The sequence below is a fragment of the Vipera berus genome, assembly GCF_964194415.1.
Source record: "Vipera berus genome assembly, chromosome: 5".
In the NCBI taxonomy this organism is placed as follows: Eukaryota; Metazoa; Chordata; class Lepidosauria; order Squamata; family Viperidae; genus Vipera; species Vipera berus.
In genome coordinates this window covers 39,141,253-39,158,379 of record NC_138207.1, presented here as the reverse complement: position 1 = coordinate 39,158,379, position 17,127 = coordinate 39,141,253, and the positions used below count along the sequence as shown (strand labels likewise).

The window sequence follows — 17,127 nt, the reverse complement described above, 5'->3', positions numbered from 1 at the left end:
CGTGAAGATGGAGTAGAAATCTATCAAAGCAGATAATATCCATGTCCAAAATTTTAAAGTTTTCTTCTCAAATTCCATACATAAATTAATTCTTCCCCCTCCCCTCTTCAAATATTCCCTATTTCAAATTTTGTGCCAAAACTGCAAAGTTTAATTTTGATGTACTTTCTGCTCTATCCACAGGGAAAACCACTGTTTTTCTAATCAAAACAGGTTGGGGGAAACCAATGTACAAGATACATTTCTTCCCATGTGTGTTCTATAGATTATAAATACATAAAAGTATATGCTTGTAATCTTGTGTGGGCATTACATAAGATTACAAATAATGCTTTGAATAATTAAAAGACATGAATAAAACATTACATGATCAATTTAAGAACAAAACACATGGCTAGAAGCCTCTTCTGTTTAATTCTTTTGTTTTCTCTTCCTGTTGTTTATATCTGTTTCTCTTCCTAATTGTGTGTGTGTATGTGTATATGCGTTTCTCTTTGCTGCTCTCCTCCCTTGGCCCTGGCAGGTACGGTTGCAGCTCTGGGACACAGCAGGCCAAGAGAGATTCCGAAGTTTGATTCCCAGTTACATTCGTGACTCTACAGTAGCTGTGGTGGTTTATGACATCACAAGTGAGTTAAGTTTGGATGTGGTTGTCTAAATGGAAATACACTCTAAAGGCCGTTTTAGTTCAATATTAGTCCTCTCTATAGCTAGGGTCCCCAACCCCCAGTCCATGGGCCAGTACTGGTCCGCAGCAAGCCAGCAACTGGTCCGCACAAACAAGCAAAGCCCCATCTGTGGGATGCAGGCAGCACAGAAAACCACGTACCCTCCAGTCAGCAGAAAAACCTTTCTCCACAGAACCGGTCCCTGGTGCCCAAATGGTTGGGGACCTCTGCTCTATAACATAGTATATCACATTACTCAATATAAGGTGAAACAAATGATTATATTAGACGAATTGTACTGAAAAGATGTGAAATATAAGACTGGAGAGCTTGGCTCTGTTCTTTATGCTACCCCAATATTTTAAACTGCAGTAGAACGCAGGAATTCTAAATGTCCTTGTTAGCAGCTTCCCCCATCCAGTACTCTTCAATCTTGTTGAAGTAAAGTTTCCCTCATGTGGACAATTGTAATCCAAGGCATTATTTTTCTTCTGTTTAATCTTATCAATTTTGGGTGCTTGCCTGGACAAACCCCTTTGGGGTTTTTTAAAGCAAGGTTTTTCAGAAGTGGTTGGCTATTGCCTCTTTCCTAGGGTGAAAGAGAAAATGACTGGCCAAAGGTGGGACTAGAACTCACAGTCTCTGAGCTTCTAACCCAATACCTTAACCATTACACCAAACTGGCGTAATGGTTAAGGCTAGTTCTTAAGAGGTTCAATGAATATTAGAGGCATACTTTAAATTCCCAGCCAGGTGGTGGGTAGGGAATTCTGGGATTTGAAGTCCACACAACTTAACATTGCCAGGGTTAAGAAAGACTGCCTTAAGGAGTAGCTTGATAGTCCAAATAATCCCACATTCTGCTTCCACTATTATTAGACTTGATACCAGTGGGAAGTCTCATGCCAAGTAAAGCAGGAATCCTTTAACTATACTCTGGTTCCTTCCTGAAAAATTAGATCAATGCTTTTTAAATCTTGTTAAGAGTACATTATTTCCTTTTGTGTATATAATACTGATTGCCCATAGGCTAAAGATGAATTCATTTATGGGCCGAGTGAAATTAGCAAACAGGCAAAACACTGAAATATCTTCTGATCGGTATTTTTATAAATAGCCTATGTAAATTTTTGTGGGTCTTTTTTTAAAAAATGACACATTAGTTTATTTCTTTTAACATGTTTGCATCTAAAGCGATAGTACTTTTGACTGCACTTCTGTTTTCCTTTGCAATATCTATCATTGTAATATTTCTCAGGATGGCTTCAACTGCCATCACCAGAACAATCTGTGGCTCTTTTGCTTTAAAAGTGCTTGTATTTCTTTGATTTATTATATTTATATCTCACGTTTTCTTCAAATTACACTTAATTTGTAATATTCACATACATCCATTTTATCCTCAAATAGGCCGAAAGGGAGTGATTGACTACATAACACCTTTTAGCTGATGGTCATTTTTAATCCATAGCTCCCTAGGCATGATCTACCATTACAACCACATTGGCAAATCCAGTTCATAAGAAAAGTCTCCCGGATCAGACCTACATTATGGGAAAGGTAGAAGTGCAGCAGTCTTAGCTTCAGCTTCAGCTAGACCACAGGGCAAAGGGCCAGTGCCCAGTGCCAGAATATTTCCAAATGATCACTCAGAGAGACAGAGATGACAGGCATGATAACGTTGGCTGACCTACTCCTAGAGGGACACACTAGACTTTTTTCCATGCATCTCTCCTGTGGTTTAAGAAGTATACTACAATCAAGACAGATAAATATTTGTGTCTACAGGTGTTTGTTATTCCTTTAATTTCAAAAATGAACTATTTTTTCCTACATAGATGCATAGTACTTATTCTCAAGAAACAGTATTTAACATCAGGGTAGCAGAAGCAATTATATTTGGTGTCTGTAACTATACTGATGTTATTGCGTAAGCACATGCTTTTTTTATCAGCAATGGCATCTTTTCCTTGTCTGTAAAAAGTGGTTGTAAAACGGAATAGTAGTGTGGAAAAAGATTTATCTGAAATGGCCACAATAAATTATTCATAATCTTACTTAACCTGCACTACTGGTTATCCTTCATGAATTTGTCTACACTCATTTGTAAACCATTTGAACTGGTGGCCATCCACAAACCTTCTGGGGGCAAATTCCATAGTTTAGTTCCCTCAGTGATCAATGACTTTCAGATAGCACTCGCTTTCTTCCTTCCACAAAACCTGTCTCCATGCTAAAGGAGCTACCAAGATAAAATAATTCTGATCCTGAAATCCTGGATCCAGGTTCTGCCATGAAAACACTAGCTTTTTCTGAAGCCATTTCTCACCATTGTATTGTTCCTATTGAAATGAACATAAGAGGAGTGGAAAGTGACAGAAAGGAGGATGTGCCTCCCTCTAGTGGCTCCAGCTGACCAATGCAATTGAGGGTGAACAGACAAAAGTGGCTCAGTATAAATGCTCCTTTTCTAATGGATCGCTTTGGAAGGACCAGGGCTTTTTTTCCCATAGAACGCTCAGAACAGCGTTCCGGCACCTTTTTTTGCACACACACACACACACAAAAAGCTGAAGGAAACTGTTCCGGAGAGCCAAATTCTCCTCAGACAGCCAGGTTGCAGAGCACCAGAATGCATTGCAGCGACGGACCTTCAGATGGCTCAAATTGAAGGAAATGCGATCCGTATGGGCTAATTCAAAAGTGGGAGGATAAGAAGGGCTGAGTGTGAACAGGTTGCCTAGCAACCTGCTTAAACAAACTTTCAGGTCCTGGTGCGGGACGCCTTGCCTTTTTTAAGCTGGGAAGTTGAAAAAAATGCTAAAAAGAAGGCAATAGAGTGCTATCAAGGAAAATGTATAGATATAGCCAGCAGACGTTTAGGGAACCTTTATTTTTCATACACTGTTCGAATTTTGTTTTAATGCCATGGTGATACACAATCAAATGTAGTCAGTCTTTTTTTTTTAATCCCAAAGCATCTGTTCGTTAAATACAGTATAACAAAGTTTTGGATGATGGAATTATTTTTTAATCTAAGGATAACTAATGATAACAGCTCTTAAATCTGTTATTTTGTTTTATTTTTGCACAAAAAATTGTATAATTTGCATTTGCATTCATTTACAAATAGAATATGTTGTTAAAATGTATTGGTGTTGAAATAATTAGTGCACACATATACCTAAAACCAGTTTATTGCATTTGGCAATTGTACTAAAAAAAATCTCATTGTCAACCAATATAATTAATTTAATTTGAAATCAAGTAAAAATTGATTTAAATTATTTTATTAAAACAAATTAATGGCAATTCTTTTATAAGAAGTTGCCTCAAACAAAATGAAATGAAGGTGTACACAGAAAATTAGCTGTATGAACAAAAGACACATGTGACCAAATAGTCTACAAAACAAGAATACTGGGGAAAAGAGCATTACTGTACTTGGAATTTACAGCTGTGCTACACAAAATGTCTTTCCCAAGGGATACTTTATCAGAACAATGTCTGGATGCGGCTGCAAGTTACTAATACAGAAATGCTTAAAATGTTAGTATTAGCTCTGTTTGAAGCTTGTGGTTAAAAATAGATTAGTTGTAAATTTTATAAATGTTGTGTGTGATATGCATGTTTTTAAATTAATTGGTTAGGGGGAGGGGGAATAATAATCTGTGTTTTGATAAAAAAAATCAGCTGAGAGAAATTTCTCAGTTGGCATTAGTTCTATTTCTTCTATAGGCAAAGATGAGGTGCTGCTGAGAACATTCTAATGGACATTGTGGTAAAAGGCACATTTGATGTCATGCCCAATCACTGTTTGGATTACAGTTATAATAAAGCAACAAATCGTCAGCCTTCTGTTCACTTCCTTTTTCTAAGGAAATGAGATTCTCTATAAGGAAATCCAGTCAGCTGTCCAACTTCTCTTTAATGTTCAAATAACCCTATGAGATAGCTTAAGTAATTGGTGCAAAATCCCCTTTAAATTTTCACATATAATAATTTTAAGCTCAATATTCAGTCACTCTGAATTAATTGACTGATCCAGGGGGAAGAACCCAGATATTGGTGGAGTAAAATTTCCGGCATCCTTTACCTTACTGGCTAAAAATTATATGAGTTGTGATTCAAAAATATTTGGGAACCAGAGTTTATCCATCCCTGAGTCTGAATGAATTTTCTCAAATTCATTTAGCACTATGACTATTGTCAGAAATCATAAAAAAAACTCTTCAAATCCATTGGCTAAGCCATTTCCATCATCTGTTGGAAAGACTGGCATTTGCCCCGTACCTAATTTCTGGTTTTTCTTCACAGATCTCAATTCATTCCAACAAACTTCCAAATGGATTGATGATGTCAGAACAGAAAGAGGAAGTGATGTCATCATTATGTTAGTGGGCAACAAAACTGACCTTGCAGATAAAAGGTAAATAGACACCTTCAGAATGAAAAGGAAGCATTGTAGTTACAGAAGCTGTCTCTTAATTTGTTTATACTATATACAGAAAAGTTGAAGAAAGGCAGTAGGTCTCATACTGTGGAAAACCTCTAAGGCAGGGTGTCAAACTGCCGGCCCATGGGCTGGTTGCATCATGCAGAGGCTGTGCCCACCCCAGCTCTGGCAGTGCAAAAAAAGTCACTATATGTCATGATACGTCATGTGACACAGCGAGTTTGACACCCGTGCTCTAAGGTCTTTGTCAAAGGAAGTGATTCCCTAGAGTAGTATTTCTTCTTGCATTTGTTATGGAAGTAGGTGGATCCCAATTCCAAGATAGCCTGTTTTCCCCAATTCCCCACTTGCATTGAATCAGCTACCGTTTTCCCTCTTGTCTGACTCTAGGCAAATTACCATTGAAGAAGGGGAACAAAGAGCTAAAGAACTGAATGTCATGTTTATTGAAACAAGTGCAAAAACGGGATACAATGTAAAACAGGTAATGCAATGTTTATTCTTGGGTACACATAAGAAATTGCATTTTTCATACATGAGAAAGGATACATAACAAGATGAGGAGGGAGAATATATAGGGAAATTATTATTCTGTTGGTGAAAACTGTTATATAGCAAATAGGCCTTCGTGACCTGATTATTTTCAGGATGCCATCACTTTATACAAAAATCATTTTTATTTAATTCATCCCTGATTTGCAGTCAGTTGGCTCTCCAGGCAAATTACTTCATATGCTAGAAATTGAAATGATACCTCCTGGAAACATGTGGCTTTCACTGTTCAGTGGAAGGACTTTTCCCTGTGATACTAATCTGAAGAGCACTTGTTCTTGTAACTTTCAGCTAATGCACTAGTGCAGGGGTAGGCAACCTCGGCTCTTTTATGACTCATGGACTTCAACTCCCAGAATTCCTGAGTCGACTCAGGAATTCTGGGAGTTGAAGTCCATGAGTCATAAAAGAGCTGAGGTTGCCTACCCCTGCACTAGTGGAATATAGTTTGGGATTCTTCTTTTATAAAAGTCACGTGCACAGTATTGTTGCTAGTTTCAATTTCATTTTGGATGCAAAGGTCATGATTGTTTCTTGTCTTGTTGTTTAATCCCAATTCCTATTGCCCTTGGTATCTCTAGCTCTTCCGACGTGTTGCATCAGCCCTACCAGGGATGGAGAGCGTTCAAGAGAAGAGTAAAGAAGGGAGTATCCTTTGTTAATTAAGAACAACAGTTTCACAAAGAGAATTTCCATTTAGGAACTCAGAAGCAATTCAGATAAATAAGAAATGGGATGTTTAAAGTGGCAAGTAAGTTAGTTTGTGATTGTGGTGATAAGGCTGTATGTTGCAGTCTTACATGTAACATGTACTGTACATATGTTATATATCTTCTTCCAAATTATTTCAAGCTTGAAGAGATTTCCTCTACTGTTCCATTGACACCCCCCGCCCATCAATGGTTGAAATAGGGGAAATATTTGTTCCTTTATTTAGGAAAATGTATATGGCTTAACTTAAGCAAATAATTCAGAGAGGCCAATCACAATTCAGAAACTAATATAAAAGCAGAACAGAAAAGTACAATTTCTCTAAAACTAGTTGTAACAATACAAAGTCTGGGGCATTTTAAAAAGCAAGTCACACTCCCTAAAATCACAGCCAGGTCTTCACACCCTTTCGTAAGGCTGGCAAAATTTGGGCAAAGCAGACCTTGGAGTAAGGCTGGGCAGATGCTACTACAGAGAGCAGGTCACCTGGATCACATAGTATGGCACTATCTGAGCCCATCTGGAGTCAGGACTATCTTGTTGTATCTGTTGGAACAGCAAGAAATATTTTAACTATTCAGTCAATACAATCCACTATCTAAATAGTGAAATAATTAATAAGACCACCCAAAATAATACAAAAGTCCAAGTTCTCTAAAAAGCTCCAAAAATGAAGAATATTAGTTTTAATCTAAGGTCTGTCTCTCGCCATGGGCAATATACGGTACGCTTTGGACTGACAGAATGCAGAAGTTAAAAGAAATACAAATTGTTATATAAAGCCTGAGGAATAATTTGGCTAATGCATTAAGTATAATACAATTAAGCCACATTTTTAGCCTAGAAAATTGATTTAGGCCATTTGTAATACAGGTAATCTCGACCTATGACCACAATTGAGCCCAACATTTCTGTTGCTAAGCAAGGCAGTTGTTAAGTGAGTTGTGTCCCATTTTACAACCGTTTTTTGCCATAGTTAAGGGAATGACTGCAGTCATTGAGTGAATTATGTGGTCATTAAGTGAATCTGACTTCCCCGGTTGATTTTGCTTGTTGGAAGCCAGCTGGGAAGGTTACAAATGGTGATCCCCTGATCCCAGGACAGTGTAATTGTGATAAATAAATGCCAGTTGCCAAGAGCCCGAATTTTGATCACGTGACCATGGGGATGTTGCAGTGCTTATAAGTGTGAAAACAGTCATAAGTCACTTTTTGCAGTGCTATTGTAACTTTGAACATCACTAAACAAATGGTTGTAAGTTGAGGACTACCTATATTGCCTCAATACAAACTCAGCACTCCCAGAACTTTCTTTAGTTTACATTAAAATTAAAGTTGGGATGATATTGAGTTTTTTAAATAAAAAGTAGTTCTTAGTGGTTGGGGTGAAGGACTTGAAAGTGAGCAATATATCAGGCTGATTATAATGATCAGTGCCCACAAAATTAAGTTTTGCACTTTCCTTTGTCTTTCCCTTTACGTTCAGTCAACATAGAATACAGAAGGGGCAACGGGCAAACACATAAGAATGGACTCATTTAGAATTCAGCATTTCTTGGTGACAAACTTTTGGTGCTTTATTATCTTAGGGAAATATAGCTTTCCATATATTTTAATGTAAGCGTATATCAAGAAAAGTTCAAAGGTTTTCAGCTGATCTCAAGATCGCTATGTGGATTTCAAAAGGCAACTGTTTTGAAAAGTCCCAGAAATCTATGTGCTGATTCTACATTTGTTTCAAGTCTTTCAAGAATTCTATATCTCTAGAATTTATATCACAGATGGGTAAAAAAATGTTTCAGATTGTTTTGGCTGTATTTTCCTACTGGGAAAGACTGAATGTACTACAGCCAACAACTTTGTGTCTTGGTAACATTCAGCTTTGTACTGTAAGGTATCAGAAGTCTGATGATGAATCAGCTAATCACTTCCTTCCTATTATGAATTCCTCAGACACACAAAATGACCTTGTTAAATTGAACTCAGAATCTCATTTCTCCCATTATGGGATGAATACACCAAATGAAAGCATTAGCACAGAGCAGTACTAATGAATATTGTTCAATTAACTGTTATTTATTTGAAATAAATGAAACCCAGCAATAATGACTTCCTTCTGTCCCTGAGGCTGGCAGGAAATAGTGAATATACATGGATAGTTGCCAGCTAATGGCAATTTATACCATGTTAACATTCTTTATGTAAGTTATTGAAGAGGACTGTGTAAGTCCTCCTTCTCCCTGAATTGCTGATCTTAACAAATAAGTGTGATTTAGAAATTAACTCAAGCAGACTCTAACATGCTGAGTGACTATGTGAACACTACTTTAAAAGAGCTTTAAAAATATTTTATTTCAGCATTGCCATCTGAATTTTAGTTAATTTAGTTATAACAAATGTGAATTATACTTCCTTCCTTAGCCTTATGTATGCTTTCACTTTGTAAAAGTACTGTAGTTAGTCATTTCAGTGGCTTCCAAATCAAAACCAGCATGTGTCTTCGCTAAATTTCAGTGTTCAATTTAGGAATTGCTTTCCTTTTTTCCATTTCCATTTTATTTGCTTTCACAGCAATCAAAGTTCAATAATTTGAACTTTCCACAGCATCTGTTGCTCAGTTATTTTCCTGAGACATTAATGCATGCTTCAAGTTCTTTTCATTATTGAAAATCTAAATCTTGTACAAATGAGATATCAAAAATTGAAAGTTTTCTGATCAAGTGTCAGCTCATTCCAGTGCCTTTTACCAATCTGAATGATGTGCTTGGCTTATTCTTTTTTCTACCTGAGCTTTGCATGCCAATACTCAGATGAAATATGTCTTGCCATTCAGTCTTCCTTAATAAGGTAGTCCTCCCTTAACAAGCACATCATTCAGCAACCTTTTAAATTATAACAGTGCTAAACAAAGGGACTTGCAACTTATACCAGTTCAGCCACCATAGCGCCCCTGTGGTCATGTAATGAAAATTCAAGTGTTTGGCGGTCTGCCCAGTCAACTGCAGGGACGCTGCAACTGCCTTCACCTTCCTACTATATCTCCCCCCCATCTCAATTGGCCCAACAGCATGCTCAAAGCTGCTGTGATCCTGGAGACCCAAGCCAACTCCCCACTCCATCATACCTGCAAGACCTTGGTTTGTTACAGTCTCCGCCGCACACATAAATTGCTCCACTTACCTTTGTGGTTTTCAGTAACAACAGAGGCTGCAGTCAAGGTTTTGAAAGTTGCAGTTTTGATACAATCTATGGTACTTTGTAGTCACGGAAGAGAAGGAGGTACACTGGGCCTAATTTTCATTTATCCAAAAGTCCTAAAAACAATCCAGACAAGCAAATATTTCTTTGGACAGAAAAAAAGAAACATGCTTTAAGTCCCTGTAGCAAAAGAGAGAGATGTCTGCCTTCTAGTCTAATCCCTTACTTTTTTATTTTGGGAAAGGGTAGCTCATTTAGGTGGCGTAGACTGAGTGTAATATATGTTAGTTATGTTAGCAGCACATACAGAAAGCATGGCCTGGAAAACTACTAACAAAATACCTTGCTTGTGTTGCTTTTTAAAGTGAGTGTCCTCCAGGATAGTTCAGGGAGAAATTCCACCCGTTTTTAATGGGACTATTTACATTTAGAGGAGATACACTGAGTATACAGTATACACTGAGTATACACTTTGAGTTCCAATGATTTATTCCTTGGAGGGATAGTGGCACGATTTAGATCTCCTTTTATGTCCTGGTTCTGCATTTATACTACTATCACTGGTTAACTGAGTATCAGATGTAACAGTTGGTTATATAATCTATTTCCTAACTCTTATCATAGATTGCCAAATGATCAGTAATGGACAGATTCTAAAGAGGGAACAGGATAAATGGAAATGGAACTCTTAATATTTTCAGGATAAAGAAGATAATTGATTAGTCCATCTGAACTTTGCTATAAGCATTCTTTAGCAGTGTACATATCTGTGTTTGTTAATCAGAATTATCTCTATAGTGTATTTAAGCAGATTTTAAGGCCAGACAATGCTTATTCTTCCCCTTCAGAGTTGGTGCTGCTGGTTAATACAGTACGGGTACAGCCCTCGGCCTACAACAGTTTGCTTAGTGACTGTTCGAAGTTAAAATGGCACTGAAAAAAGTGACTTATGACCATTATTCACACTTAAGACCGTTGCAGTATGTCCATGGTAACGTGATTTATATTCAGATGCTTGACAGTTGCAGGCTCCCAGGATCATGTGATCCCCTTTTGCGACCTTCTGACGAGCAAAGTTAATGGGGAAACCAGATTCACTTAACAACCGTGTTACTAATTTAACAACTGCAGTGATTCACTTAACAAATGTGGCAAGAAAAGTTGTAAAATGGGGCAAAACTCACTTAACAAATTTCTCGCTTAGCAACATAAATGTTGGGCTCAATTGTGGTTGTAAGTCAAGGACTACACTTCTTGTTTCACAATGACCAAAGGAATGGCTTTTTTTTTTGCTTATCTCCCTTAACCCTTTTTTTTCAGTGATAGACATTAAATTGGACAAACCACAGGAACCACCGGCGAGTGAAGGAGGATGTTCTTGTTAATGCAAAATGCAGGATTTGTCAGCTTCATTTGACACCACGCTTGTTGTGTTGCTTCCTATTGGTTAGCTTCCTCAAAATACAAATTGAGTTATTGGTTGGGGAGGATTTTTTTTCTCTCAATACCTCTCTAGGGTGGGGAGGCTCAACACAAATCAACAGCTGGCTCTAGCCTTTTCTTTTTTTGTTTTATTTAGTTGTAATATAATGTACTTTATTAAAAATGCCAAAACAATTCAGAATTTTCCACAAGACACTTTAATCGTGTGTATACAACTTTCAGCCATGGGGACTTTTATCCTTTTGGAGTACTTTTTTTTTAAATTGTATATTTGTAAAAAATAAAAATCAAGTCTCCATCAACTTGAGCTAAAATTTACAAAGAAAACCCCAAGATTATATAGGCTGCCTAATTTCAAAGTTTAACATATTAGCTGTAGCTGCATCTTGTAGTAACCTAATACTGATCAGTTCGCTGAGCGTTACCATTTATACACCAGAGACAGCAGTCCCGTTGCAACTGTTATAATATAATACAGGTCTCTGATTCTATAGCTATAAAGAGGAGGAAGAGCAAGCTATAAGTGAATTCTAATACATGACAGTGGTGGTCTTTCTGCACAGTATACCCCATTTTCAAAGAGAACATCTTGGCACACTCTGTGGTGCATGTACAGCTTCCTGCATCATATTTTAATATCAGAAATGGTTTAAAGTCTTCACTTATGTCACATAGTCCAGGTGTGTGATTTTTTAAAAACTTTAATGGAAAGCCCTAGAACAAATGTATAATTGAGTGAATATGGAAAACCAGGGACACCGCTGTCTACTTACAAGCATGATTTGTATCAGGGAACTCTGGATTAGTCTTTATTCCCTGCATAAGTCACTATAATCAGTAAGAGCGCCATTAAATTTAGGTTGAAAAACATATATTTCTCCTTCCCACTCCCTAAACATCGTTATGCAATGCTTTCAATTGTTAAAGTAGATTCTTGTAATGAAAACATTCAAACCAGTTGCCAAATTTCAAACAGGATTGTTAATTACTATAACTTCAAAAAAATTACCCTATAAGATCACCTGATTTTTAACCAACAGGACTATTCAAGGTGGTTTATTATTATGAGTGATAGTAATTTCTGCATGAACGAACAAAGGTTGAGAGAGAATAAATGGTCTGTCTCCATAAATTTACCTTGGCAATGACGAAGCGATAGTGTATGTAATTTTGGTATACATGTGTATGCATGTCTCATAGTGACATAAAACATACATTAACACACAGAGCTGTGTAGAGGTGTATGTATACACACCCGGGCACAATATAGATGCTTGGTTTCACCCACTATTACGGTTGAGAATGCAGCCAACAATCATTGTAAAAAATTATAGTTGCTGCAGTGTGTGGGTCTAGAAAGTCTTTGTTAATTGTTGGGGAAAAGTGTGATTTGTCAATGTCTTCAATAAACGAAACTCAGATAAATGTGAAAGTAGAAAAAAACTACACAAAGACATCTCCAGATGTTGTCAATCAATGTGTGATAGTCCATGTAGTCACATTCTGGATGCACTACAGAGAAACTGAGTTTCTGAGATATAATTTTAGCTGTCACTTCAGCTAAAATTACAAAATGTGTCACAGAGATTAACTACAATGTTATAACCAATGTGGGTTTTTTTTCATTATGGAATAGTATTTTTCTATCTCAGTTCTGTACAGCCGAAACATTTCAGTTATATGCTTTGGAAATTACTTCTGCTTACTTGTAGTCCTGCACAACCATTTATCCATGCACAATGTAGTTTGTCTAATTGTAGCAAAATCTATTTATCATCTGTCTGGAGTTTTCTTCCCTTCTGAAATCTGCTGACCTGTTAATTTCCTTGCTGATTTGTCCTGGATATTGTCATTTTTGCAAGCACCTCTGTGACTTCCCCGCCTCATATATTGCTTCATTCATTTACCATTAGCAGAGAGGCAGCTTGTTTATCTCCACTGCTATTTTCACTTTATGGTTGTCACACTTGTTTTCTGCTTTGTCTCCAGAATTAGTTATAAAAATAACATTCAGGTTTTTGACAAGAACTTTTGAGAGCTACCATATTTGATCAGCCATTCCAGGTTCCAATTTTATGAGATGAAAGATGTGAATGGTCACTTAACTATTTTAGTGAGTGGACATAACAGTGACTTCTACACTATAAGTCTGCAGTACATGCTGAAAAAGGGCAACCAATCAGACCACACTTTTACCAGCAAGTAAGCAATCAACGGTGGCTCAGTGGGTTAGGACACTGAGCTTGTCGATCAGAAGTTCGGCAGTTTGGCGGGTCGAATCCCGAGTGCCGCGTAACAGAGTGAGCGCCTGTTACTCCCAGCTTCTGCCAACCTAGCAGTTTGAAAGCACGTAAAAATGCAAGTAGAAAAATAGGGACCACTACAGTGGGAAGGTAACAGCGTTCCGTGCGCCTTTGGCGTCTAGTCATGCCGGCCACATGACCACAGAAACGTCCTCGGACAAGCGCTGGCTCTTCGGCTTTGAAACGGAGATGAGCACCGGCCCCTAGAGTTGGAAACGACTAGCACGCATGTGCGGGGGAACCTTTACCTTTACCTTTAAGCAATCAAATACACCACAAAAAAACAACGGCCATAACTTAGTATCACTGCATTTGTGGTGAAAAATGCATTCCTTTCCAGTAAAAGAGAGACGATTTCCTCCTCCTGGCATAAATATCCTAAGTTTTACCCACTTTACCCTACTGCTTTTTGTTATTCTGGGTGACCAGATGCTGAGAAGCAAAATCAATCAGGTTTCCCATGCAGTAGCCATGTAGGCACCCCTTATGCAAACTACCAAAATGAAATAGCTGTTTCTGCAGTGCTGCTCACCACTGAAAAGAAAAAAGGGGGGGGGACAATAATGGCAAGACAGGATTAAGTGGTATTGCCTAATTGTTGTGAGGTGCATTCTTGCCGTGGATGTACTGGATCCGACAATGCTATTTTTGCATTTCACCATTGAAAACAAAATGTTTTAAAGTAAACAGACTATTTGAAGTGGTCCTAGTTACACACATGTAATCCCAGAAGCAGGTTATCCCATCCCGTTTTCTTTCTCTGGGGTATTTCATGAAAAGAGAACATTTTTAAAGATAAAACCAAATTACTGAAAACCTGCAATTTTTTGACAAGAAGCACACCTAGATGAACAAATTATTGTAAGGTTACATTATCAGAATCTTGCAAGTCTGAAAATACATTTCTCCACTGTTGCCTTTACAGCCCAAGAAACTAGGGCAGGTTTCTTCTGAGTGTTTGCCATGCCCATATTCCTGCTGTGGGCAGCTTAGCTGGCTGCAGCTCTTCCCCCTACCGTTCCCTCATACCATTGCAAAAAGTGATTAAAAAATTAAAGCAAGGCAGGGTGGTAAATTGATAATGCGTGAAAAGGACAACACAATTTACAGTGAGCTGAACGTTATAGAGGCTCAGATATTTAATTCCCAATTATTACGATTCTAGTGAAAATTAAATGAAATATAGCTTATTACTGTTAACAAAGGAAAACGACTTAGGTGGGCTTTCTACATGGAGATAAGCATCTACACCAAAAACAATGGAAAGAGATAATTGGGGAAAGCATATAGACCATTTATTTAATGAATAAATTAAAGCTAGCACTTTTCCCCCAGCAATGAACTCCTATTAAGAAAGGCACTTTTAACCAAAATAGAGCCTTCAAAGTATATTTAATTTTAGCTTTCAAAAGACCCCATAATCTAAGGAACAGTAGCATCAGAGAATACATAATCAGTCTCTTATTGCCTATTCCAAAGAAATAGGTAAATGCAAGGATTTATCGGAATGGTACCTCCCTTTGCACCGTCAGAGCAGAGAAATGTAAATGCTACGTTATGTTATTCCCTTTCATAGGAGATTTACTTTAAGAAAGAGAGAAAGCTCTTCCTCGGGCAGGCGCTGGGGTTAAGGACATGTAAAACCTGGCAGTCATTGTAGCTGTAGGCATACTAAATCCAAATTGGAAACATGACTTGACCTGCATGTAAATAAAAAATGGCATAGCTGAGATGAATATTTTCTAAAGGTCTGAGATTTTGATGCCTTGGCAAAATTATCTCTGTAAAGCATGAAAGTCTCATTCATATTAAATAAACCACACTGGCATTGAAAAGCATCTCCCAAAACTAAGCAAATAAATTTCATGTTTTTAGATACCTTACCAGAAGCTCAAACATAATTACCCCATAGCAAAAATTGGAGGCGATACAATTTAATATTGTATCAACAGAAACTGAACATATTTTAAATTATGAAGGAAGTCCAGCTACAGTATTTCCTTTTAATACCTATTAAACCTTTGCCATACAAAGATGTGAAAGAACCAATGTAGAATGTGTAGATGTGTAGTATTACACATCTCTAAGGAACAACTGGAAAAATCCAAAGTTTTTTTGTTAAGTGACAAATTATACAACCATGGTGTAATTTATTTTTCTGAAAATTCAGCTGAACAGAATAAGAGATGAGCATACGTGACAATTTTGACACCACGGCATAAGGTATTTTGAAGATACCTTGGCCTCCCAAACACACAATGTATGTCTGAAGTACATGAATTGACCATTTTTTTAAAAAGTTGGGAGTCTGCAAGGATACAAACTCATCAGAAACCACAGTCCCCCTTATAGTTCATCTGCTTCAACTATAATCTCTAGCAACAATTATACATAAGTATACACTTCCATCTTTGAAGTAGAAATGTTTCTTTTCCTTCTCCAGAAGATCAGATACATAAAAAACCATTAAAATATAAAAAATGGATTAATGGATAATGTTGATATGAGGGAAGGTTTGTTTTGTTTAGAAGTTTGTTTTGTTTAGAGACTTGGTCTGGATTTTATTCTACGGCAATTGTTTATAAAGCCCAGGGTTTTGTGTGTGGAGGGGCCTCCAATACATATAAAGAATACTGCATCTTGCTGGAATTTCAGATGTATCTTAAGTCTATTCATAATTTATAATTTACCATAGAGAAATTCCAGACTGCTTCCTCACCTCAATGGCTAGATCATAATACTGAAGTCTTTATAGTTTGAAGGCAAACGTCTTAAAAGTTTATCTCTCAACTATACATCTAATACTTAAAACAATTATTGCAGACAAACTCAAGCGCCGTTGTATTGGTTCACCCTCAAAGCAATACTCCAATTGTCCATTAGTTTTGTTTTGATGTGAGGCGTTCCCCACTAGTTCTGGTTTCACACAATGATTCACGAAGCACAAAAATGGTTCGACATGTATTTCAAATGTCTTTCTTATTATTTATTATCTTTATTATCAAGATGATGAGCCTGGAAGGCAAAATGTTTATAGAACTGGAGGCAATGGATGTATTTAGCCTGAAGATGTAAGACAGTGGGGAGGCATGACACCTGTAAGTATCCAAAAGGCCAAGATGTAAAACATCAGTGTCCAATCTTTTGGCTTGCCTGGGCCACATTGACTGAACAGGAATAGTCTTGGGCTGCATACAAAATATATAATATACTTAATCTATGTAAATCACATAATGTTAAAAGTTTACAGCCTTATGGGAGCATATTACTACAGTAGCTGTTTGGGGCCGCATGTGCCTGTGGGCCACAGGTTGGACACACCTGATGTAGAGGATTGAATTGAATGGTTTAAAGTTGTTCCAGAAGACAGGTTTAAAAAAAAGATTTAAATTATGAAGAGGCAAATTTTAATGGCCTTAGGATGAATGTTCTAAGCAGTTGCTCCACAATGGAATGTGGAGCCTTCTTCACAGGGGTTTAAACAGGCTGGTTAGCCCTCTATTATGGTCTCTATTTTGCCACAGTTATAGCTTCCTATACCAGAAACATTTGATTATTTGTGGAAGAGAAAGCAGAAAACATGGGCATTGATATTATGCCATCTAGCTAAAATTCTGGGAGCTGTTATTCCAACACATTTGGGTGCAGAAGTTGCAGAGATGTGGTTCTGATAAATATGCACAAAGATTAGCAGTAGTAAATCCATGTAAATAAATTCTCAAAAGATTAGGCAGAAAAAGAATAAGAGAAAACTTTCACCAAGCTGAATATTTGCTTACTCAAAATATTTGCTTAC

General features: G+C 37.3%; 1 protein-coding gene across 2 annotated transcripts in view; it reads left to right on the top strand.

Moving 5' to 3' along the window:
• RAB6B (RAB6B, member RAS oncogene family) overlaps positions 1 to 17,127 on the top strand; it is a 65,926-nt gene that overhangs the window by 40,098 nt on the left and 8,701 nt on the right. Inside the window, exons 4-9 of one of the 2 annotated variants that reach the window (XR_014026675.1) lie at positions 524 to 629; positions 4,986 to 5,097; positions 5,515 to 5,608; positions 6,258 to 6,324; positions 10,906 to 11,031; positions 16,338 to 16,429. Coding sequence is in view for 1 of the 2 variants with exons in the window: in XM_081329536.1 (XP_081185662.1) it covers positions 524 to 629; positions 4,986 to 5,097; positions 5,515 to 5,608; positions 6,258 to 6,324; positions 10,906 to 10,970 (444 nt within the window). In the remaining variant the exon portion in view is untranslated. Of the gene's footprint in view, positions 1 to 523; positions 630 to 4,985; positions 5,098 to 5,514; positions 5,609 to 6,257; positions 6,325 to 10,905; positions 12,740 to 16,337; positions 16,430 to 17,127 lie in introns of those variants that run through there. The other variant, XM_081329536.1, reaches the window with a different exon arrangement.